A 26,591-nucleotide genomic window follows, 5' to 3' on the forward strand; every position below is an offset into this window, starting at 1 on the left:
TTGGGAGGTGTTGGGAAAGCTTTTCCATTTCAGTCGTGCACTTCCTATATGGAGTGGGGGTTTTTTCCCAAGGAGGAAACCACCTCCATTGCGGAAAGGAGATTTTATTTAGGATTACTGTTTCATCCCCATTTTCAAGACTTGGGGTAAAAGATACCTGGTCTTTACGATGTTTTAAAAAGATTATGCTCCCTCCTACACTTGCCTATACTTTTCTTTGCAAAACTGGCAAAGAGTTAAGAATATGCTAAAATATCTAGCTGAAATGAGTGCTTTATAGTACCTTTTTATGTGTGGGATTCAAGCTGAGGGGACAGAATACTAACTCTCATAGATTACATGAGTTGAAACAGCAGAGAAATAATATTTGTCCATCCCTCTGATAGCCACTGGAGTAGTCGGGAGATTGTTCTTTTTTTTCCCGCACTGTGACTAAATAATTGATTACCACAGATAGCACTTTGCCACCAAAATACTGCAATACTTAACATTTTGCTGTGAGGCATATCCGTTCCCTTCATCAATTCTAGTTCTGTATTCATTCTTTCTCACTGTTAGCTGTGAAGCTCTTGTGGTTTAAATCCTTTGCACATAAGGCTCCTTTCTTAAGCTATGTTCTGCGTTTAATTTATATAAGTGGTTACCTTAAATTTGAACAGCATAATATATGTCAGTATATGGATGATTAACCATTTGTTGTCCTGAATTCAAACTGAGTTGAGTCGTAGTTTGAGATGGGTTAATATATGCAAAGGTAAAATTTTGTGAGAATAAGATTGTATTTTCATGCTTGCTGCTTGTATGTTTAAAAGTCGGAAGACCTCAAACGAGAAGTGACAAATATTTAGGAAACAGACGTATTTTGTAGCTCAGCCATGAATCACCTAAATGTCTTTATTATGATGAAGATAATGCTGTGGTCAGGCTTAACTCATATATCAGTCGATATTGCATGTTCTTCCCCCTCTTGGCCTGCTGTCTTTCATTGGAATTTAAAAGTGGTGAATAGGTCAGGTTTCTCTTCCATGATTTGGATTCTTCTTTGGATTCTGATAATACTTATCAAATGGTTGCTGCATGCATTCAAACTATTTGTGGCCATAAAAGCTATCACCTTTGAATTTTTTAAAAAAGCAACGTTCCTGTTCACATTGGTGCTTGATTCTTTCCTGTATGAACCCAAGAATGTTCACATGTGTCACAGTACTACATGGGTTTGATAGAAATGTGATGCTACTCTTCTAACCAAGCCCATTGCGTTTCATGTGCTGAGGGGGGATTCTCCATGTGATCAGGTACTATGCTGTATACAATATCTGTGAGAAAATGGCCTCTGGACTCTTCTTGAGGAGAGTAGTTTCTTCTGTAATTAATGTAATTCTTTCTGGAGTCATTCCTGTTCAAAATCACTAGTGCTTTAAATACTTGATGATTAATTATTTGACCAAGTTGTGTTTGGGTTTTTTGTTTCTTTGGACTAACCAAGTGTCAATACTGTTGTGACTGTCTATTATTATAGTTTTGCGAACTAAACACCTGAAAGGTGATTAGGGACTTTACAAATAGTGTTTAATCAGCCTTCATGAATGAAAATCTTTTTCTGCACTTTGGAATGCCACAAACGTTTTGGTGGTTTTAATTTAGACAATGACAGGAAGGGTGCCAGCCAATCAGGAAAAAAGACTGATCTGAGTGGAGGTTGATTAATGTAGTTGCCAAAAAAAATTGTATTCAAGGCAAGCGTTTGTTCTATTTGCTAATTTTTAAAAATACAGGTGTTATTTATTTTATTTATTCCCCACCTTTCTCTCTAATTGGGGGGTCCCAAGCATGTTGCATATCTCTTCTCCTCTATTTTATCAGCACAACCTGTGAGATAGGTTAGACTGAAAGTGTGACTGGCCCAAGGTTACCCAGGAACCCCCCTGGGCAGAGGGGGATTTTTTTCTGAAGCCTTCCTGATCCTAATCCAACACTATAGCCAAGTACTCCACACTGAAGCCTGATTTTCTTTTGATGTGCAGATTATGGAAAGCTGGTGTTTGGGGGATTGAGCAAACCATCCTACAAGCAGCAGCTTTACATTTTAAATGTGTGCACCAAGAGAAAATTAGGTTTCTCAAACAACTCTTTGAGGTAGGTTAGGGTGAGAGGATGTGACTGGTCCAAGATGAGCTTCTTTTTCTGTGGCTGTTTTCCATGGTTCTTAGTGCATGAGTGTCTGTCATTCCTATTTGCTCCCTAAATATTCCAGCCTCTGCTGATCCAGAGGTCTCACATGTGGTATCCCTACCTAAAGTGTGTCGAGGCTGTCTATTGATGCTTTCTTCTCATAGGGTAAGTGTTTTGGAAAAATAATATTGTAGAAGATGCCTAATCTGCTACATTTGGTGGAGTTTGTGAAAATCTGTGGGATTTATGAAAACACTGTGGAAATTGTCAGTTATATGCGGCTTAAATATGCCAATTGTCTATCGCTTTCATGTTAACTGTATTTCTTATATCCCCAGTAAAAAGCCAAAGTTGTCAGTCTGAATGGAATTTTAACTACTGGGAAGGCTAACTAATGGCTAGAATGTAGCCAAGTTTTTCTGCATACAGAAGGATTTCTGTCCTCAAATGTTCAGCTGAATCCAGTCCAATTAACTGCAGAATCTTGTTTTTCTCTGATCTTTAAAGTAAGGAAGATAAAGTGTTTAGGGTTTTTATGAGCCAAAACTTGCCCTAATATCAAATTATAAAAATACAACTGAAAGTCAGTGTTGGTTATTTTATGCATCTGGACTTTTAATATGTTTCATAGTATATAATGACATGGATTATTAACGAAGGCTGCAAGATTTAATTGATTTAATGGTAGACATAATCAGCAAAAGTTTTAATCAAAGATGAACATTTGTCCCTGCTCCATTTAATCAGTAAAACCTAGGCTAAAAGACACCCTAGCATGCAGACTGAACAAATGTATCTTCTTAAATCAGATTTGTTTTCCTTGCTATAATTAGGCTTTTTCTTAATGAGAGAAAGTCATTTGACTTTCATGGCAAAAAATTAAGCTGAAGAAAGTAAATACCAAAACTGTTAAGATTTTCGTTTAACTATAGCAAACTAAATAATTCACTGATCTGTGGAACTTTTTAAAAATAGACTGTTACTTTTAATTGCAGTCTACAGTTAAGATAACTGGAAGCTATTAGGAAGTATTACCTGAATCAAGTAGGTGGCTGTTTACTGGCTACAATTCCCAGTTACTTTTTAAAGTGCTAACCATGACCTGGGTGGCCCTGTCTAGCCTAATCCTGTCAGATCTGGGAAACTAGTCAGGGTTAGCCCTGGTTGGTACTTGAATGAGAAACCACCAAGGAGACCGGGGTTATTACACAGAGCTAGGCAATGGCAAACCATTTCTGAACATCTCTTGTTTTGAAAACCCTATGGGTTCACTATAAATTGACAGCAAGTAGACGGCCCTTTCTACCTCACCCAGTTCTGATTGACGAGCAGAATGTAATGCTCTTCTTTTCTTGAACTTTGAGAATATCTGCTACATTATTTCTGTTGTTTCTATTATGTGTTTGTAATAATGTAAAAGTGGTAAATTCTAAAGTGGGCTGATTTATGGAATATAATGAAGAGAACAGGATAGAGTGTCCTGTGCTGATACAGCTTGGGACTAATCTGACAATAGTTGTGTACTTTTGAACATAAAAACAAACAACACTAACATAAAAATGGCATTAGGAAAAAAAATCCAGTGCTACTGATTCCTGTCCTGTTGACTATTATATCCTTCTTATATATTAAGCAATAACTGAGGCTGGCTAAATGGGAGTAAGTAAGTTTTGGTTGGCAGAAATTGAATGAAAAAAGTTCCAGAACTGTGGACTTGAGGGGAGGAGCTCACTAGATCCATCTCTGTCCTATTTCAATGTTAAAAGTGTTGGTGAACTGTAATATTACTGTTTTATTTATTTTTAGGTTGCTTTTTGAATGAAAGAAGAGAACCTGTTGACATGGGATCTGTCTGGGAATGTGGTTAAGTGGTTGGTTAGACGGCTTGATGCAACTCTTATCCCAATATGAAGCAATGGCCAAAATGAAGTACCTTGATAGTGCCTCAGGAATGAGAACCTTCTACTGGTCTATGCTGAGAGGTATGATTGCAAAATGTTGTTTGAAGAACCTTAAAGCACAAAGTTGAAATGCTAACCATGGCGTGTTGGTATCTCCCAAAGTCTGCTAAATAAGCTGGAGAGTCACAGAAGCATTCTGAGAGGATGGCTGCAAACTGGATGTTCCATTTCCTTTGGCCTCTGGTTATTCTGGTAGGATGCACAGGTGGCCACAGCCTGTTCTCATGTGAGCCCATCATCTTGAGGATGTGCCAAGACCTTCCTTACAACACCACATTTATGCCTAATCTTCTGAACCATTATGATCAGCAAACAGCAGCTCTAGCAATGGAGGTAAGGGTTAATTTCAAGTTCGTATATGGCTTTACTGAGTGAATTGCTTTTATTATTTGGGGATTTCTAAGACTACTTGGTCTAACAAATATTTTTCTGCATAATATTGTACAAAATGACACACTGGGCACTTTTGCAGCTTTAGTAGCATTTTACAAATGCATTGAAAGCTTCCTGTAGCCAGCGAGATGTAACTGTGTCAGAATAAGATATAGAAGACTCTACTCTAAAACCCCATTCTGGTAGGAAGAATTGCTGGGTGACCTTGAGCCAGTTGCCCATTGTCAGCCTAACACATCTCTTGTGGTTGTGAAGAAAAGAACAATATAAGCAGTTTTTGGGCCCCTATTGAGGAGAAAGGCAGGATATAAATGAAGTAAATAAACGTACAAAACACTTTTGTGAGTAAAAAACCAAAATCACAAAATGAATATGAGTTTCCTACCTTACCTTATAACAGAAGGGTGTTCCATGTTACATGCATAATATTTTAATCAACCTTGAGTTCTTGAATTAAATGCCCCCCCTGTATTTCAAAAGCAGTATACAAAAAATTAAAACCCAATCACAGCACCCTAAACTTAAAAATAGAAGAAAAAGCAACAGAATAGTAAGCAGAGCAGGAAAATATTTTAGCAGCTCAACTGAAGCCACACAAAAAAACCCCTAAGGAGCCATGTGTACCTACCACTGAAGAAAATTGCACAATTCTAAGGTAATAAATAAAAAGTCCTTTAGTCTCATGTTCTTGAACTATGATTCCCATCAGCCCCTGCCAGCAAGATCAGGTGGCAGAGCTGATGGGAATCATAGTCCATGAACATCTGGAGGACCATAGGTTGGAGACCCATGCTTTAGTGGAATCTAATGAATAGCCAGATTAGAATGGCAACAAAATGCTGTGATAGCACAATAACTACATGATCTGCATATAGCTGAGATCCCTGCAGGAAGAGAAGGTGTTTTAAAAATCACAACAGGCAGATTGACTTGCAAAAAATATCAAGGAAGGCACCTTTGTAAGGGGTCTGTATAAAGAATTTTATGTAATCAAAACCGTGGCTTTTATCCAAACAATATTTTCAGGTTATCATTTGGCATCTCTTCAGTTAAAATCAAGAAGCAGAGCATCCAACATATTATTTCTTTTTACATACATAACTTATTTTGAAGAGCCTTGGATCATCACCCAAATCACTCAACAACTCCATATAAAGGAAAAAAGCTATGCTGATTGCACAATATTGTGCTGACTGACTTATTTTGCCTTTTTTCTTTGGTATAAAGCCTCTTGCTTTACAGTAGTAATACTAAATTTGAGTCCAGTAGCAAATTAAAGACCAACATATTCAGATACAAGTAGGAATGATGATGCATCAGTCCTTATGTTCAGGTCAGAAGATAGAGGGGTATGACAGAGAAGGGCCAGTTGGAGTCAGGATGCATAGGTACAGTGCAAAATCTAATCAGCTTGATTAGAACTAGGAGATAAGTATAGAGGTGGGAAATGTAGAAAATTAGCATCAGTAATGTGACAAAGAGTCCTGTGTTCCTGATTAGCCGGAGTGGAGATCCTCTGTCATGAACTTGTTCATGAATTCAGGTTTGGAGATGTACAATTTCTGGAAATTTGGAGCCACTGAAAAAGAAACACCTGCCTATGCCCTCCCCTCCCCTTACCTTAACATGAATCTTGAGAAAAATTGAAATATATGCATTATTTACTGTCCTGTCAAACCTAAGCTAAGTGTACTGCTTTAACAGCATAAAATGGTTCATTTATAACTTGGCATAAAAGATTACAATATTTGATATATTTATGGAATCTGGAAGTTATAAATGCTTTAGCTTTGTACAAGCAAAATTGCAGTTGTACCCAATACTTGAGAGGAAACTGCAAACTGATGCACCTTCATTATTTTAGAACATGTATATCTGGTTAGAGTGAGATAAATTCTCAATGACATTTTCAATTTTATCTGAGGCTTTGGTGCAGTTTCTGCCCCACCTCTTTCTGCAAGGTAGGCAATAAGCAATGTGTCACTGGTTTGAGTGAGATGGAAAGGTCAGCCATGCCAAGTTAAAAGGACAACAGAAAGCATGCAATTGTTGAGAAACAAGAGCAGTTCATGCTCCTATCATGAAGAGTAGGTATCCTTCTAGGTGCAGAAATAGATATTGGATTTAAGAGCTATCTATGTCTACAGCATGCCTGCCTTGTCTTTAAAAGCATCTCACTCATTCTGAAAAAAGCAAATATTCCATAGGCTTTTTTAGTACACTTCAGTTTCCAGTCTTTCTGTTGATGTCTGACGGCATATGTAACCTTGCAAGATAAACAAATGGATGAACCTGAGATAGTAGTATGGCTTGTAGTGTTTAGGACTGGTGATTGTGATGTTAGTGTATATGGGGTCAAAGTTGACATCTTGGTTTATTTCAGGCCCTGGTCCCATAGACCATGTTAGGTAGTTCATTATTGTGAATGAGAATTTGTTTAAAGTTAGAGGGCTGTCTGTGGGAAGGAAAAATCTGTCTAGTAGCTGTAAGAAAAGAATATATCATTATCCGGCATAGATTGTAGGTTATTAATGATGTGTTGAATTGGCTTGAGCTGTATGTGCAACTACTAGAATGCACTATATCAGGCTACTTGAAGATTGCAAAAAATGCAAAATAGGCAAAGTGAATAACAAACAGGAACAAGATCCTGACTAACTAAAACAAACATTCAGCCAGTACATGTAATGATATATATTCCTGTGTCTTTAAGAAGACTTCACAATCTCAATAGAAATGATTTCTGCTTTAGGAGGCTTAATGATCAGAAACTCTAAGGGAATATACAAAAGCAATAGGAAGGAACTGACAGTTCTCAAAAGCAGTAGGAGGGAACCAACAGCTCCTCAATCAGATCAAACAGTTCATCAAGAAAATATATAGACAGGTATTGCTGGGAAACCAAGTCCCTTCTTCCTCAGTATAGAACTGTGATGACAGTGCTGGAAAAATCTTTCCTCAAAGAGTTACATAAACCATTAACACTCTGCCTGCAAAGCTGTCTGGACCAAACAATGCTGTTTAAAGGATGCTCACCAAATGAAGACTAATGTTTTAAATATAAGATGAACAAGGCTGAACTTTACAGCAAAAAGTGAACTTACTTTAAAGAAAAATATGTCATAAATTAGACATACCTTTTTAAATCAGACACTTAAATCAGACACTTTTTAAATCAGACACTTAAACTCTCAACACATCCCATAAACACAGCCAGGTTACCAGTCTTTCACAGAGCATGTGTGTCACTCTAAACTGCTCCCTTAAATCCATTAACAAACAAGATCAGCTGAAATGTATAAGGCTGCATAACTTGCTAACATGGAAACGCTTGTTCCTGCATTACAGCTCAGTTGAAAGGACAAGCTGCTTTATAGTAACAACCAATTGTAAACAATTATAGATGTGACAAAGAGTTAGCAAAAAATATGACATGCTGCACAACTTGTTACAACAAACTGTTGCAAAAATACATATTACAAAAAACAGGCCAAGTCCAAAGTTCAATTTAAACCATAAGGCTCCAAAGTTTGGAACAGGAAAATGAGCATGGCTTCAAGTCTGTAATAATATTCTTTTAATGTTAGCATGACAGTGTGGTCTGAGCTGCATTTGACCACCTGTGGTATGTTGCAGCAGGTTATCCCTGGGTACCATTCTGACTCTTATCAGTTTGTTTCCTGAACAAATCAGTTAAACACTATAATTCCAGAAATGTCTGTTGACAAATTTATCAAGTGAGAATCTCTCAGAGGGCTTAGAACAGGTGCAGCTATAACATAAGAGCTTGGCTATAGGAATGTTTGGGGTGTTTAGTGTGATAACTGGAGGCATGTACGTGTGTGATCAAAAGATTTTCAATATAAGGTGGTGTTTATGCATCTGTATTGTATCTGTACAATAATGTCTCCATCTAATGTACATCTAGTGTAGATTGACTCATAGTCAGGTTAATGGTATGGTGAAAGCTGCTTAAGATCTGGTAAAAAAATTTAATAGCTTCTTTCCCTTTTGACCAGATGACAAAAAAGTTATCAATAAATCTTAAGACAAGGAAAGATGTTAACATGAGCCACTTCGAGTTCCTGTAGAACAGCAAGGTGGCTAATAAATGTTTTGAATGTTTTTTTAAAAAAAATACATAGGAGTTAAGGAAGCATTGCTCCAAATCAGTCATGGAAATGTTGGTATGGCATGGTATTGGGATGGTGCCATGGGATGACTGTCCCATCGATATGAAGGAATAAATAATTACCAAATTTGAATCCATTATGGGTGTGGCAAAGTAGCAGGCATTGATGATATTGTCAGAGATAGTGTTCCTAATGGCTTGTAGTATGTTTAGGGCGGGGGGGAGGTGTTGGTATGTAGAGACTCAACATCCATAGCATTCAAAATGGTGTTTTCTGGAAGATTGTCAGTTCTGTTTTCTTCAAAGTCCATGTTTTTGCACACCTAACTGGGCTGTTGATAGCATAAGGATCTGGGAATGGGGTCCATGTATCCAGGCACCCTACAGTGTTGGTGCCTATGCCCTAGATGATAGAAAGTTCCAGGTTGCCAGGCTTGTATATTTGGGGCTGAATGGAGAAATGGCCTGGTTGATGTTTCTGTGTTATGTTCCTATAGATTTTTTCCTGCATATGTGAAGGCAGTTTCTTTTGTAATCCTGTTTAGATCCTTCTGGTATTCCTGAGTGGGGTCTGTGCATAGTAATTTGTAAAAAGTAGTACTGGAGAATAGTAGCCCTGACCCAGATGGCCCAGGCTAGGCCGGTCTCATCAGATTTTGAATGCCAAACAGGGTTGGTTCTGGTTACTGCTTGGATGGGCGACTACCAAGGAAGTCCAGGGTTATGACATGGATGCAGGCAATAGCAGACTACCTCTGTTCATCACCATAAATTGACTGTAACTTGCCAGCAGTTTCTATCACTAATAGTTTGTCCTGTCAGTACAAACCTTCGAAATTGGGTGGAGTGGGGAGGTTACTTAAGGGATTACAGGGGTTAGTGAGGAAACTTTTACCTTATAGATTCTACAGTTTTAAAAAATTTCCAGTCTTCTACCTGTATATCTCTTTCATGCATTTATCTTAGCATATATATGTTTTCTCAAAAATGTGATTTACTGACCATATGAGCTTTGTTCCTTATATGGAAATATGTACTACAGAAATAATTTAGGAAACATTTTATACCATGGTGATTCAATTTTAGAGCTATTATAGTGGTTAGTGTCAGACTAAGATCTGGAAAACTCAGATCTGCATCCCCATCTAGCCATGGAAGCTTTCTAGACGACCTTGGGTCAGTCAAACAACCTAACCTACCTCTCAGGGATGTTGTTATGACAAAATGCAGGAGGGGAATGATACAAGTCATGTTGGGTCCCCATTGAGGAGAAAGGTAGAGTATAAATTAAGTAAATTAATAGAAATTTGTTATGCTCTTTTCTGTTGGTTGGCTGCAAAAAATCTCACTGTACTTTTAGAAGAGCACGTAACTCAAAAGTAAGATCAGGGACCCTTGAACATGATATTATCTTGTCATGCAGAATATAGCCAGGGTTCTAGAATTCTAGCCAGCATAGTATAATGGGATTGCAAATTCTCAGGGTAGGCTGAATCTGCATTCAAGACCTCTGGGGGAAAGCTTTATTCCCACAGGCATTTGACATAATTCTATTCTGTTCCATGGGTTGGGGCTGCTTTCACAAGGATTAAGACTGTATTTGCCAACTTTTTTGCTGCAAATTCCACTCATGTGGATTGATGCAGATGCATCTTATATGACTGGGGCTTCAGGTGATGCTGTTTAGAAGACTTTTTGTCTCAGATGGTTTCTACATTTATTGCAGGTAACAAAAGAATCTTTTGTCTCAAACCTCTTTGCCTAACTTCTAGTATACTATGAAATTTGGACAGCTCAGCTTGACCAATATCAGCAAAAGTAACCAGGAGCTGTCCAGCGTAGGTCAGCATTATGTAGATAAGTTCCAGCTTTGTAATAAAAATGTTTAAATAGAAGTGTTCTTGACGTTCTAGGTGTGAATAAGTAGCTTGTTGAAATAAATTTGCTGAAAGTATCTGTCACTAATTTACATGGCCCTGTTTGATTGTAGTGTGAATTGGCTATTGCAAATCAGCTATCATATACAACACATTCTCAATCAAGAAATATTGAACCAAAGTGAAATAAGCTTGTCACTCTATTATTGAGGAGACTTCTGATAAAGAATCTGGAATGTAATTCATACAAGGAAAGGTTGAAGAACCATCTTAATGTTTTTAATTTAAATTTTTATATTTCCTTCTTAAATCAGTGTCTCTTCAATAATGTTTGCACATATTTATTTGAAGCATTCCTTCTTTCAGTCAAAATATTCCAGGCAGCTTTTTCCATCTTGCACTACACTTCTCAAGAAATTGCGTGAGAAGTGACTATTCAAGCAATAAACAAAATGGCATTTTTGAAATACGGTAAACAAGTTTACACTTGAGGGGAAGGGAAGTAGATAGGAGGATCATCTTATCAGTGATCTCTTGAAAATGCCACACACATCTATGGATCATAAATACTATATAGTAAAACCCAGTTAACCAAAAACCATCTCTCAACCATCTCTTCTTCACTCAAATTTTTTTGGTTAAAATCGGGGTTGAATGCTATTTGAATTTTATGCACAGAAGCACAGATCCCAGCCCTTCAAAACAAGCCCAAATTTCACCCTGAAATGCTGCTGTTAGGAGCCAGGGGATTGCCAGGAGCAATTGGAGGGGAAGGGGGGGGGTTAGCTTCTTGTACATACTGATCTTTTTGATGAGGCCCAACTTTATGTATGTTGGGCAGATTACTGCACTGGAAAAGGTGAAATGTACAGGCATACTCACTTTAAATAGATTGGTTGATCATTGACAAAAAATTGTTTGATAAAGCATTTGATTTGCCCGTGCTGCATCTGAAATTACTGAAATGTGTGTGGGTGGTGTCCTGCGGTATTTTTGCCAACCTTGAACAGATGGTGTTCCCAGCAAGCATTTTATCCAAATCTGCACCCCTCCTATTTTAACAAGGAAATTGATTCAGTCTTTGATCACTACAAAATGAATAAATAAAAAGAGGATGTTGTCCCAGATTACCAGAAATAATCTAGGAAAATTTGCTGCTTGTTGTTGACAGAAATTTAACTAGTGTACTGATCTTCAGTTGCTGGTGGTGTTCGGCAGGTCAGTTCTGCAGGGCCTGTAAGACGGAGATGTTTCCCAGGCCTTTGGTTGAGGCCATCAAATATTCCATCTGAGTTAGCCAGGCTCCTGCACCTATGTTATATTTGGTATTTATACTGTCATCATCAGCATCAGCATCACACATATCTTCCATCTGGTACTTTATCCCTCTGGCCCCTTCCTCTCCCCTTGGTAATTAAATAACAGAAAGGGTAAGAGTGATTTTAAGCTTGGAATTTTATGTGGCAGCCATCTATGCCAGTTTTTAAGAACTATATTAGATGTTAGTATGGTCGGGTTTTAATTATATCTTTGATGTTATATTAGACTGTGATCATTGTAAGCCGTCCTGAGCCCAGCTCTTGTCGGGAATTGGGTAGGGTATAAATGTAATAAAATAATAAAAAATGGTCGTCCAAGGAGTTAACCTCTGTAACATTACAGAGCATCAAGTGCAATTCTAAATAGGATTACACCTTTCTTAGTCCATGAAAGTCAGTAGGCTTAGAACTGTTAACTTTGTTTAGAATTGTACTATAAGACCCTGTAAAAGAGAATTGCTTACCTTGCTACCATAAATGTTATGCTGGCCACCAGACAGTTTTTTAAAAGTATATTCCATGGGAGAGAGACTTCACGGCTTCTGTTTCAATACATTCAGCCAGAGCTGACTTTTTGCTAGTGACACATAGGTTAGATCTGTTTATAGCTGGCCACTCGCAGCCCTACCAAATTTTAGTCCACATGTGGAAAACATATGCCTGCAGGTTCATTTGTAAGGAGAAGAGAAACAAAAAGAAAGGTACATATTGTCAATCATTGTGTTTTTGTCTTGTTATGCCTTAGTTCATGTATAGCTATAGAAGCCCTTCCTGCTAAATAGTAGCAAGTTTATTATTCAGTCTGGCTACCTGGGAGGTCAATTTGTATGCTCTTTTCCCCTCAAGATGAGTTTCTGGAAAACAGTGCCTCCCGAGAGAACAGAAAATCAAAATTGACAGTTCAGGTCTTCATTAAATATTCCTCTTGTGCTGGTAGCAGGCTTATTCAGGGTATTAAAAATGCATAGGGGGTTGCAGTCATTCTAGCAGATGTTTAACCTTTTGTCCCTTCAGAGGCAACCTTGATATTGAAAAGACACCTAAATCAAGTGAAAGGAAGCAAAAATGGGACAATTGCTCAAGGGACAGAAAAGGAGGGAGAAAGTAAGCAAAAGAACTTGAGAGGATGGTAGGCGAGAGGTGCATAGAGATGTCAGGTCTTGTCCCCAGGAAGGCTCTCCTGACCTGTGCACAAAGCTTCTTGATTTGGAAGAAACCTCCATTTGTTACGACATTCAAATCCAAACTATTGTTTAAATCACAAAGATTGTTTCTTGCCTACAAACTAAGTTTCTAAACCTTTGTTCCATTCTGGTTTGTAGGCAAAAAGCAGGCACCAGTATATGAAAATGCTACAATTTGGAAATCACAGCAAAGTGTAATTTCTTTTGAAATTTATTCATGACATCTGAATGCAGCTGCTGTGTCCCAGCTAATTTAAGAGATGATCAAAGGTCCAGACAAAGAAATCTGGGTGGGAGGTAGCTTGCAGATTTCCAGAGGCTGTTTAAATTTGAATTTTATCTTCTACCTTTAAATCTACCACAGTCCTCCAGGAGTATCTTGAATGACTTGCCTGCCTGGGAATTTACATAATGTATTTCTGTAAAGCTCTATCCATGTGGCTTGTTAGAATGGTAAAAAGTTCTCTCCATCAACACCAAGTTTAGTAATGGGTGCTGGATGTTTTTATTTATTTATTTATTTAAAACCTTTTATGCAGCCTTTCTCCCCAATCAGGTCTTTCAAGGCAGCAAATGTAAAAACACTTGAAAAATTAAAAATAACATTTAAAATTATAAAATAATTCAATACAAATACACACAAACCGCCAGCTGTGCTTGTAAAACACATATAAACACTATGACAAGGCAAACACACATATTTTACAAGTGCTCTGGAAGTATCCTTCCTTCTAAAGTAAAGCTGATATGTGTACATTTGCATGCTGTGTGTTCCACGGCACCTTTGCCTCTGTTTTCCCATATCATTTCCCTGTCCAAGGCCCTTTTTCTGTTTAGCACAGACGTGTCCCTATGGATACCCAGCCTTTTGTAGTGTGACAAAGGTTGGTATTCTGATTCTCATGAGCCAAATTGTACCCTTTGACTCTCTTCCCTTTTCACACCCCTTTGCTAAGCTTAGTCTGTTGCTATGCTTGAAGACCAGTGGGTACAGGGTTCCCATGGTAATGGGAATGAAACTCTGAAGGGAGGAGTATCTGTGCTAAACTCAAAGCCTTGTTAATTTGAATGTGAATGCAGAAGGAAGGCTCCTTTGAGCTTTGCCTTTGTGTGTTCCAGGAACCTATAATGTCAGTGTAAAGCAACTTTTTCATTTGAGAACTTGGTTTATGTTAAATGCTGTTTGATTTTTATGAAGCAGCTGTTTATGGTAGAGCATATATTCTGCCAAATAAGGATTATGAGTTTTTGCCCTGTCATACACAACTAGGATACTACTTTAGTGACGTGTGATAGTCAGTCTACATAGGCTTCATTTTCAGTTTCAAATGTTTGAGCTTCTGCTGCTCGCATCTTTTTTCTTTCTTTCTTCAAAGAAGTTTTAACCTGAAGTACAAAATCCATAGGTTCAGTGGAGGAAGAAGGAAAGGAAGAGCTGGGAGGAATCATGAGAAAGAATCCTATTTGAATCAGTACGCTGCATCCCCTGCAGTCTGGTTTTAGTTGCTTAGACATGAGTAGCACTAGTGCTTTTTAAGAACTGTCCATAAGACAGCTTTATTTTAATCGTATATTGTTAAGCTCAGCCAAAGAAGTACACTTTTGATGCTGAGTCTATGTCTTGAAACTCCTTTCCTTTGCAAGCAAGAATCCTGCTCTAAAATTAGGGTTGGCAGCAGCCCGGTGAAAAAAGTCTTGTCACATTTAGCTTCTCTTAAGGGATGTAAATGAGCAGATTAAGCTTTTCATGACTTGGAGTTAAATAACACCCCATTAAGCCTCTATTAAGGGATATTCTTTCTCCATGCAATTGGCAACCCTATCTAAAATGTTAACACCATATTTAAAAAATGAACAAAGCGAGACTGAATTTCATCCTTTCACTAATTGTAATGAAGACTTGAAAATTCAGAGAAAAGCTTTTCTGCTCTGAATACTTTTCTGTACTATACTGTACACAAATACTTTTCTGCCTGACTTCTGCCTTTGTAGTTAGGCTACATGTTGAAGTATGTATGTGCTCAAAGATTTTCAGGATAATAAAAATGTAATTATTTCTTATACCTCTCAAACGTACAAACGAGGGATGATTCAGAGTTTAAAAGAAAAAAGCACCTGAAAACCTTATTGGTCAAATGCCACCTTCTACACGTACAGGCCATAGAAGCAGAATGAGTATCTCCGTATTTTTTACAATGCCAAAGACGATGAGGACCATTCTGGATCTGAAAGAGGTAAACAGGTCATCATCCAGAAAAAGTTCCAAATGGAAACACACAGATCCATAAAGGAAACCTTTCAATAGACCTTCATGAGCCATCCTTTTGGGGCATAACATGGTATCTCTGTTTTGCCTGCATGGTCAACACTGCCAATTTAAGGTCCTGCCCTTCAGACTGAGGTCTGCACCCAGAATCTTTACCAAAGTTCTGGTACAGGGGTCTGCAACCTGTGGCTCTGGAGCCGCATGCAGCTCTTTCAGCCTTACACTGCGGCTCCGCATGGCCTGGACGTTGGAGGATAGCGTGGGCGTGTCCCTCCAGCCCTTCAGAGCAGCGCTGGAAGGAAAGGTGATTGGAGGGGCCAATCTGGAGATGGCTCCATGAGTGAGAGTGCCACTTTTTGCGTCCCCTCCACTCACCTCTCCTTCCAGCGCTGCTCTGGAGGACTGGAGGGACATGCGCATGCTGCCCTCTGACCCCTGGAGATCGGAAGGTAGCGTGAGCATGTCCCTCCAGAGCAGCCACTATCCCCCCTCTGCCTGCTCCGTCAGGCAGAGGGGGGATAGTGGCTGCTCTGGAGGGACATGCTCCGTCAGGCAGAGGGGGTTTCCCTGTCTGGCACTGCTGCCTCCCACAGCACGAGAGGCGGTGGCACCGGGCAGTCTGTGGCCGCCATTCCCCCTCTGCCCCACGGAGCAGGCGGCTGCCTGCTCCATTGGGCAGGGTGGTTTCCCTGCCCGGCGGCTCTGCCTCCCAGCGCTGGAAGGAAAGGTGAGTGGAGGGGCCAAACCGGAGCCGGGTCTGTGTGGAGCCGCCTCTCCAGCTTGATAGATCTTTGGGGCCGTGGAAAATGGGTCCAAATGGCTCTTTGGGTGGTAAAGGTTGCCGACCTTTGTTCTAGTAGCACTCATACCTGTAGAACGTCAGAAAGGTATACAGGTACACCCATATCTCACCCACATTCTCATATGTTCTCCCTCGAGGGAGAACACAAAAAGATATACAGAGATATACATTCCTTTGGAGTACTAGCAACTCTAGCAATTACTAAGAGCTTTCCGTTCGCTTCTTGTTCTCGCCCGTTTACTGGGGTGTGGAGATGTCTGTTGTTTCATCACATTTGTAGCACACCCTTCCTCCAAGGAGTTCAGAGTGGCACACACTATTTTGCTGCATGCTCATAATCAACCTGTGAGATGGCATAAAGCCACCCAGTGAGCTTTACAGCTAAACAAAGATTTGAGCTTGAGGCTTTTTTGGTACATATCCACTTCACCTTTCAGGCTCTGCATTATAGCAATGGTTCCTGCACTGGAGGAAAGTGCTGCCATTAGCAGTGTAAATCCATGGCATCCATCAGTAAGTGTGTTGTTATAGCAAGTTGACATACTACAGTTGCCACAAACACAAAAGATTCAGTGTGTGGGAGGGTGATGGTGTTGAAGTTAATTTCTAGGTCTCCATGTGTCGGAAGTGACTTGATGACACTTCACACTCACACACAATCCATCGGAAGAGCAAGCTAAAATTTCTGCTGCCTAGACACCTTGGCCAAATGCCAGGTGCAGAATAGAGGTAATGTGTATTTGTTCCTCTATGACAAAAACAGGCCAGTTTTCATTTTGTAAATTGCTTTGATGTTCTAATTAGAGAAAGCTATAATACAAACTTTCCTAATATTTTTGTAATACTGAGGGAGGCGTATGTGGAGAGATCCTGTTCAGTCAGGTTTTCTTGACTTGATGCCCACCAAACCCTACATAGCAGCAACATGGAGGCTTGGCAGTTTAAGTTAAAGCAATTAGAAAGTTGCTGCTGCCCCCATAAACTAAAGGACAGCACAGCTTAACATCAAGAAATACATGGTGCCAACTGATTCTTCTAGTCTCTCTCTCTTGTTTTTACTTCTCTTTGAATCAACATTCCTGCTAACTAGACCATAGCATCTTGTTGCATTGCTTCACCTGTGAACTGTTTTGTCTGCTTTGGCAACATATTAAGGTTTCTCTCATTCTGGTTTTTTAGCACCATTGTCACCCAGAAGATTAACAGGTTTTAAGTTATGCTTTATTTTATTTTTATTGTTAGTATTCTTTGTGAAATTGCAGTTTGCAAATAAAAATTTAATTTTTAAAAAAAGTTGCTGCCGTGCATGATGCTCATTTTTACAAATATTTGTTGGCATTCAGTTCAATCTGTTGCCTCCACTGCTTGTATTATCTCAGTTCTGTTTTTAGCTTTGGGGAGAAAAGCAGATGTTAGACTGTGATAACCACCCAAATTATTTCACAAGATTGACTCTGTCTTATTGTTTTAAATGACAGCCTGGAGGTATTTAGTATGTTTGCTTGTTTTACTCTCTTTATAGCCTTTCCATCCTATGGTGAACCTAGAATGCTCCCGTGATTTTCGACCATTTTTGTGTGCACTGTACGCTCCTGTATGCATGGAGTATGGCAGAGTTACCCTCCCTTGTCGCAGGATTTGTCAACGAGCTTATACAGAATGTTCAAAACTCATGGAGATGTTTGGAGTGTCTTGGCCAGAGGATATGGAATGCAGTAGGTGAGCCTTTGCATTTTTACTTTAATTACCAAGGACTTGTAAGGAAACCATGGCTCTCAGTTTGCAAGATCAGAGTCTGACTGTTACTAATAGAATATGTTAGAACTGATTAATTCATAGAGTCATCATAATTCAGAAGTGACCTGATAGCACTTAACACACATGCACATTTTTAAGTGTGTTCTTGGCTGAATAAAATAATTTTGTTTTTTAATTGGTCTAGTGTATTTCTGCTGAACCACTAGTGTGACTTACATGCATCCATCACAGTTAACATCATTTGTAATACATAAATGAAATTACCCAACTTTTTATCCTTGAAGCAGACCTGTCAGATATGTTAGGCTGTGTGGGAATGTGAGGAGGGAGATGAAGCTACCTCCCAAGATGAATATTCTAACCACACTGACTCTCAGACTGTCCTTTGCCTCACTACTTGTATTCGACTCCAAGGATCGCTAGAGCCTTTTTTACCTAACTTTTGCAAAATCAGAATCATCATACACACAGACTTTGGAGCAACATGGTGCCACTGCTTACCTTGTGACTTTTTGTTTTGTTGTGGTTATCACCAAGAAAGCACAAATTATTATGTTTAAGAGCTTTCCAAACTATGACAGGCTTTAAAACGTCCTTTTTTCCAAGTCAAATTGGCACGCAAGTTTGATTCTTTTAACTTTGTCTGTCCTGTTTTCTCTGAGCGTGTTCATGCGTGAATGGCCAAGTTTAGTTAACTATTGAATGACAAAAGTTGAACTTCCTTACATTCAGCTTTGCAAAAATCTGGCTTACCTTGAATAATTCTAAGCCTTTTGCTGCTTTACATTCGCAAATCAATGTACCCAGCAGTAGTTTTTGTAGGAGCTAAAGCTCACAAATTAAACACATCCAGACCAGTTGGACTGACTAGGAAAGCATTGAGAGTAATCAGTCAGCCATTAGGACAAGTTAGCTCTTTTAAAAAAATTATTGATGACTGGACACTTTCTTCTTTCTTCTAGCTTAGCCAAATGAGGAGAGACTGAGAGAAGTAGTATGGCTTGTGTTGAAGAGGTCAGGAAAGTCAGTTGTAATAAATTGACAGGAAATCAGACAGCCAGTGTTCTGTTCTGCTCTGCTTGGCACTCAGCTCAGGTTGTCTCTGTCCCAAGCGCAGCTCCAGTTTGCTAATAAGGAATGTTTTATCTCACTAGTAGCCTAAAGCAACTCTGTTTCAGTGCATTCCATCCACTTGCTGTAGGGAAAAACACTTCCACTGTTCCATACATTTTACTCCAAAAGTCCTGCGTGTTTCATATCATGACTGACATCAACACCTATGTAGTTTTCTAGGATTATGACCTGGAGAAGAGAATGGGTAGGGAGGAGAAGCTCACACCAACAAGGGCTTGAAAGTCAAGTGGACTGAAACTTACACCTATTTGAACTGATCACCCAGATCTTAGGCTTTTTCCGCACGGCCAGAGGCAGCGGCTTCCCACCAGCTTTGATGAAGCCGGTGGAGCGTCGGGACAATTTGCATGGTTCCATGCTGGCAGTCCCGCCGCCACCACTGCCCACAGGGGTGGCCGCGAGGGACTTACCTTGCGTTCCTCTGCAGCTCCAAGCGGCTGGAAAGACACGCCCATGCTTCCCTCCGACCCTCTGGGGTCACAGGGCAGCATGGGTGTGTCATTCCAGCTGCCCGGAGCTTCAGAGGAACGCAAAGTAAGTCCCTCGCAGACACTGGAGGGGCCAAAAGCGGCACCCTCACAGTGGTGCGGTTCACACTGCGCTAGCGGGAAGACGCCGCTTTTCAAAAACCTCACTCAATGGTCGAGGTTTAAAAGCGGCGTCTTTGGGGGGGGCGAAGACGGCCCTGTTGCATCATGCAAACAGTACCCTAGGGACGGAGTTTTTCCATCCCTTGGGCACTGTTATTTGGCCATGCGGAAACAGCTTTAGCCTGTATACCCCAAACCAGAGTTCCTTAGTGAAAATCAGACTCTGAGATTACACAAGGGTTGCGTGATCATTAAATAGTAGAGTTTGCTCCAAGAACTTGACAACATGTCAGTATCACCATCAAATATTACAGTCCCCCACTGATGTTTTGCTTACTTGAGGGAACCAAGACAGGAAAGCTGCTTGATTACTTTGAAGCCATCAACAAATGTGTGTGTAAACTTGCTTCAAGAGGCTTTCGTTTTCTCTCCCTTCTCTCTTCTAGGTTCCCAGATTGTGATGAGCCTTACCCCCGTCCTGTTGATCTCAGTGTAGTTGGAGAACCAACAGAAGAGGTGCCAGTAGCAGTGCAAAGGGACTATGGCTTCTGGTGCCCCCGAGAATTAAAAATAGATCCTGATTTGGGTTACACATTCCTGAGGGTACGAGACTGCTCCCCCCCATGCCCAAATATGTATTTTAGGCGCGAAGAGCTCTCTTTTGCACGATACTTCATTGGCGTGATCTCCATTGTCTGCCTTTCGGCTACGTTATTTACTTTCTTGACTTTTCTGATCGACGTCACAAGATTTCGCTATCCTGAAAGGCCTATTATATTCTATGCTGTCTGCTACATGATGGTATCTCTCATTTTCTTCATTGGCTTTTTGCTAGAAGACAGGGTCTCCTGCAATGCATCTAGCCCCAACACATACAAGGCTTCCACAGTGACACAGGGCTCCCACAACAAAGCTTGCACCATGCTTTTTATGGTGCTGTATTTCTTTACCATGGCTGGAAGTGTCTGGTGGGTGATTCTTACTATCACTTGGTTCTTGGCAGCTGTGCCAAAGTGGGGCAGTGAAGCCATTGAGAAGAAAGCCCTGCTTTTCCACGCTAGTGCATGGGGTATCCCAGGAACCCTAACCATCATCCTTCTAGCTATGAATAAAATTGAAGGTGACAACATTAGTGGCGTATGTTTTGTTGGCCTCTATGACGTGGATGCGTTGAGATACTTTGTTCTTGCTCCCCTGTGCCTGTATGTGGTTGTTGGAGTTTCTCTGTTACTAGCTGGCATTATCTCCTTAAATCGGGTACGCATTGAAATCCCTTTAGAGAAGGAGAACCAAGACAAGTTGGTGAAATTCATGATCCGGATTGGTGTCTTCAGTGTTCTCTATCTGGTGCCCCTCTTGGTTGTGATCGGCTGCTATTTCTATGAGCAGGCTTATAGAAGTGTATGGGAGACAACGTGGATCCAAGAACGATGCAAAGAATATCATATTCCCTGTCCCTATCAGGTAAGGAAGCCTGTCTCTTTGTGAATCTACATGCAGTCACTGGCCACCTATTTTCCCAAACACCTAACATGTAAGGTAGTCTAAAAGACTTTGGCATCACTCTTCAGTAGTGTACACCTTTTGAAGAGTAATACTGTTAAGGCATAATAGTATTATCTACTGTGAATTTAATATTCAAAATAGAAAACCAGTAGAAATGTGAAACTGCAAAATAAGATTCCATAGAAAGTAGACCCTTAAAGGAGGTGTTTATGCATCACAAAACCATCTGGCAGCTTAGACCAAAGTTTAAAAAGCATGCTATAAAAAACTAATCAGCTATTTAAAACAGCTACTAACTAATAAAAATCACCCCACACTAGCAGAATAACAAAGCAAATAATAACTCAACAATAACAACAAAACCCCAAAAGGTAACCAAACAGCACAATCTGAAAAAGCAGAACTAGCAAAATAATACTGCAGGATGATATGAGCTGTCCAAACAAATAATAGAACAGTAGGGCAGCAGAACAGTTTAAGACAGGAGAGAAACTGAAATCTTGGCATGTAAAATTATCTGTATTTAATACCTAAAAGAACAGACAACAGGAAGATTTCCTGACAGAGCAGGAACTTTCCACAAATAGTACAGCTACTGAAAAAGCCCTGTCTCTAAACATGAACAGCAAGGGTTTTTCTAAACCTCTGTGGAAAAGCAAATTAGGCAGTAAAAGCTAAGAAGGAAACTTTAACTCAGTACTGTTGCAGGGACTATATTATAAATGTGCAAGTACGTGAGGCAGATTACTCTGAAACAGTATAACTGTTTAGCTTGTTATGACTCTAGTCTTAAATAAATGGAATGTTTTTGTTACCACTTACTAAAAGAGAAAGGCTGCTGTTAGCTGTGACGAGGTTGTTTCTTGTTTTTCTTGTTTTGCCTCATTAAAAACTTGTTTAAATAGTACATTAAATGCAGCTACATTTAGAGAAGGAGAAAAGGTGTCTTAGATTATTGGAAAATGGATCGTGTTGTCGGAACCTTAAGTTCAAAGCTTGTTTGTGCTGTTAGTCTGAGACAGTGGGTTGGCCAATGTACTTCATAGTGAGCCCAGCATGGTAAGGGATAACTTTTGGATTCAAACTGGGGAAGCTCAGAGTCAAGACCCCATTCAGAACTTAAGCTCAATGGGATCTTTGGCTCAGCCATGCTCTCATACTAACCTATTTCTGAAAGATGTTGAGAGGTTAAAATGGTGGAAGGGGGGACATGGTATGTCATGTTGAGTTCTTTACAGAAGAGGTTTGGTAAAAATGGTTTTGAGAGGGATATTTGATTACTCTTTATAAACAGCCTTGGAAACTTAAAAGTCAAAAATTAATACCATATTTGCTGTGGGAAAAGGAGCAATTGTTAAAAAGGTAAGGTATGTTTAGGTCAAGTCAGGTTTGGCAGATACAGAGGTTAAAAACTGGAAGGGGATGTGCCCGTTGTACTTCATAGGGAGGAAATTTCATAGTTGTTCTAATACTCCCCACCCAGGAGTCTTCATCATATTTTGCCACTTGTAAAATGTCTGACATTGGTGAGGTATAAAGCAGGGCCTCAGCAAAGCAAAGCTGTCTCTGTAGCTGAGATTTTTCTCAGAGATAGAACAAGATACAAAATGTTACGAACTATTGTATAGCATGTGGTCTTTTGTGGTGCATGGAATCTGTTATCAATATAGCCACAATTTCACAAGAAGCCAAGGAGATCTATACAGACAATAGTGGTGAGTTGCCCATTCTTTCTCTAGGGACCTCTATGTTAACTTTTATGATCTGGCTGCCAATTGATGCTTGGCACATAGCTAATGCGATCATGCCAAGGGCCATTTGCCTACTCCTTGCTTGCTGTGGATTTTTTCCCTGGCTTAACTGGTTCACTCTTAGTTGTTTTCAGCTGTTATAAAATGGGAGCTGTTACTATGGAAGACTACCATGGAAGTACGCTTATCAATTTCTGATGTGCGTGTGTTTTTAATTGCAGCAGTGGCATTTTGCCCTTGTCTTGCTCTTCCTGCAGAACTGTTGTATTCCTCCTCAGGTAACTACAGGTCTAGGTATAAGCACTTTGATAGAAGTAATTTATTATATAAGTGAGCAAGAGTTTGCTAGCTGCTAATTGCAGCTGGCAACTGTGCTGAGTCAAACTAATTTACATGGGGGGAAATGCCAGGAAAATGAAAGTGTGCGTAACTTTCCATCTTAGTCAAAGTCTCTCTTCCCTTTACCTTGTGGCACAATAAACAATGGAAGGTACTTTATTTTTTTTGGGGGGGGGGGGGTCCTTAGGAAATTATTTCTTACGTTTCCCAAGGTCTGTGGAGTTTCAGATAAGTATGGGACCTTGCATTTTGGATATTCTCTCTGTTATGTGTGTGGTCAGATCCAGGCAAAACAGAACTCATGAATTCAAAGTCCTCTTCTAGTCCCTGAAGGGAATATTCAGACAGATTCATTTTGGGTGCTGTGTGGTTTCCGGGCTGTATGGCCGTGTTCTAGCAGCATTCTCTCCTGACGTTTCGCCTGCATCTGTGGCTGGCATCTTCAGAGGACCATTTTTGTGTTAAATTTTATGAGAGTGAAATTGGCTAGATCAGAAGCTGTTTATGGTCTATTCAGTTGCAATATAATTACTATGGAATTGGAAAAATCCCAAAGTTCTGTTATTTTCTTGCTACTGAGTACTTTTTTTGCCATGTCCACAGCATCAACTAAGAGCGTGGGGTTGGGAGAGTGTAAACAGTATATATTTTTACAAGGTTTTCTTTCTCTGTTCCTGTCACATTAAGTGTGATCAACCATTTCTCTGTTGTTCACTCTTTGCGTGTCATCTCTCTAATATCACTACCAATTTTCTGCCCCAGAACCTTAATTGATGTTGATTACTTTTGACAGTGCCTCTGATTCTTTCCTGTCTGATTAACCATGCAGCACTGTTCTGAAAGTTTCCTTAGGGTAATATTTACAGGAGAACCAGTTCTATTTTGTTTCAAGAACAGGGCTACTGATTGTCCAGATGATCACTGTCATTTGTATATAAGAATTGTAATTCAAAGGCTGTTCACAGATCTTTCCGGATAACCACAAAAGCATTCATATGGAAAAACTCTGCACAAATAGAAAATTAGCACAGTAAAGTAAGTTCTGCTCCTTTTCTCTGCTTGCTGTGATCCTCTGCCTGGTTGTGGTCCATTTTACTACACACATGAAGCTGCCTCATACTGAGACAGACCCCATTGATCTGTCAAGATCAGTACAATCTACTTTAACAGTCAGTGGCTTTCTGGGGCCTAGCTACAGATCTTTCATCGTACATATTACGCAGTCCTGTTAACTGGAGAGGCCAGAGACTGAATCTGGATTCTTGTATATGCAAAGTAAATGTTGTGCCACAGCCAGTCTGCTGTCCCATTCCTTCATTATTATTATTCTCCTGTGTGAGTAAATTAGGCCTAATTTTGAGTCCCAAACCAGAATTCTGTTTAAATCTAGGCTGATCCAACTTTCTTCATATGTACTCATAAGAGGGAAATAAAGGGATCCAGTTGACACTGGTCTTGCCTTTCTCCCACAGCATCTACTTTAAGTGAATTAATAAATGGAACACTGTACTTCAGTTGTTTACATCGTGTTCTTCTTTTCCTTCTGCAGGTTACCCGGATGAGTCGCCCAGACCTTATCCTCTTTCTGATGAAGTATCTGATGGCTCTTATAGTGGGGATCCCATCAGTCTTCTGGGTTGGAAGTAAAAAGACTTGTTTTGAGTGGGCCAGCTTTTTTCATGGTCGCAGGAAAAAAGAGTGAGTTCTGATATGTAAAAGGTGGCAAAGCAACAGGTGGGAACTACTGTAACGTAAAAATGTTCTAATTTTAATAAAGCAGTTCTTCGTAGCTCAGAGGCACTATTCCTAATACTGCTTCAGAAAGTACTCCAAATTCTAACATGTAGAATTCCTCTTCTTGCCCCCCTGGCCTAGGATATAGAATGAGTGGTGATAAAAGCAGAACACTCTGGCTGCTGGATTCATTTTTGTCTTGCTCTTAATAACTATACACAGAGGCAGCTGTAGAACTTTCCTGTGTTTCCTCAACCAAAGAAATTCAGTGAAGTGTTGTGGCTGCTTCCGGTTTGAGTGTCCTCAGACGTTCTATGGCAGGAAAGATCATGTGCAGCCATAGTATGCAATAGGTTTCTGCTAGGGCCAGAAGTCCCATGACTAGGAGACAGGTTAGACATCCTGGCAGGTACATTATTTGCTTTATAACTTGTTCACCCATGAGTAATTGATGCTTATTCTAGTTGGTAGATAATATGGTTTGAATAAATAGCCTTTTTTGTTTGTTTGAGAGGGCTGCTTGCTTGTAATCCTTAGTTATAGCTGATATTTCTAGCAGAGAGGAAACAAGTCATTAGTCATGCATGAGAAAGTTGTAACTGAAGAATGTACTGGCTAGCACACGTAAATTTCAGGTCCTTGTCCCATTATACACTGCTCGTTGCCTCATTAAAGTTGCCTGACCACAATGTAGCTGTGGTGGCAGAAGCTGCAAGTGACAAAAAAATTCTCTTTGCCACGGTTAAAGGTACAGCAGTACTGTTAAGGTCTAGACTCTTATGGCTCCATCATTTACAGCCCTTGTTTGCTCACTCTTTACATGCCGCTATTGAATTACCCTCTGTGTTGTTCTGCCATAGTTTACTGTTCTACTTCTCTTCATGGCTTCTATACATTTCTTCAGCTCCATGCATCATTTGTTTTGCTTTCTTTAATACTGCCCTTTGGCAATATTATTCTATACTCATGTTTTTGCTGCCTTTCCTGCACTATGTAGCCCATTCTCACCTCGACCGCTTTGAGACCTTTGGAGTCTCCTTTCTCATTAATCCTTCTTGCCTCTATCCCTTGTTGCCTCCTGCCTTTTTCCACATGCATACTTCATGTATTTTCCAGGTTCCTGCTTCACTGTCCACTGTCTATTCTTCATCTTTTCAGCCCCTTTCATTGCCTTCCTAAAGCTTCTTCCCAGTGATTTGCTGACATCATAAAATTTCTATTCCTGTTTTAATCCTTGCCATGCTGATTGCTTCTCCTTTTCTCATAGAAGCTGGAATTCAAATATTCTGATAACTTTGTTTTCCAAGTAATCAGAATATGTGTGACCTGGCTTTGCCTGTCAGTGTCTGAAGCTTCACAAAGTTCAATTCAGTATGGCTTTTATTTTCTGGTAGTATTCCTGTGGTCTGTTCAACAGTATCTCTGCAGAGGAACCTCTTTTTAGTTTTGACTGTGATTTGTTGTGCGGAACAATCTGCTTGTGCTGTTTCAAGGACATTCTTGTGGTAGTGTCCCTAAAGAGGAAGAGAAGAGATTGTCAGTCCTGAAATTTTGTTCTGATCCGCCCCCTTCATACATCTATGGAACACTGGCAGAGATGATCACTTAAATTACATGTCTATACAGATGTTATGGTTTCTTTTTCTGTTCTCATTGACATTTACAGCCCCATC

The 26,591-nt window shown here is 39.8% G+C and overlaps 1 protein-coding gene across 4 annotated transcripts in view; it reads left to right on the forward strand.

The window, feature by feature from the left end:
- FZD3 (frizzled class receptor 3) overlaps positions 1-26,591 on the forward strand; it is a 39,854-nt gene that overhangs the window by 1,312 nt on the left and 11,951 nt on the right. For all 4 annotated transcript variants that reach the window (XM_048516773.1, XM_048516780.1, XM_048516788.1 and 1 more), the window contains exons 2-6: positions 3,979-4,154; positions 4,236-4,466; positions 17,629-17,825; positions 20,035-21,052; positions 24,734-24,882. In XM_048516773.1, the coding sequence (XP_048372730.1) occupies positions 4,278-4,466; positions 17,629-17,825; positions 20,035-21,052; positions 24,734-24,882 (1,553 nt within the window). In that variant the 5' untranslated portion in view covers positions 3,979-4,154; positions 4,236-4,277. The remainder of the gene's footprint in view (positions 1-3,978; positions 4,155-4,235; positions 4,467-17,628; positions 17,826-20,034; positions 21,053-24,733; positions 24,883-26,591) is intronic.

The sequence above is a fragment of the Sphaerodactylus townsendi genome, linkage group LG01 (genome assembly GCF_021028975.2).
Source record: "Sphaerodactylus townsendi isolate TG3544 linkage group LG01, MPM_Stown_v2.3, whole genome shotgun sequence".
NCBI lineage: Eukaryota > Metazoa > Chordata > Lepidosauria > Squamata > Sphaerodactylidae > Sphaerodactylus > Sphaerodactylus townsendi.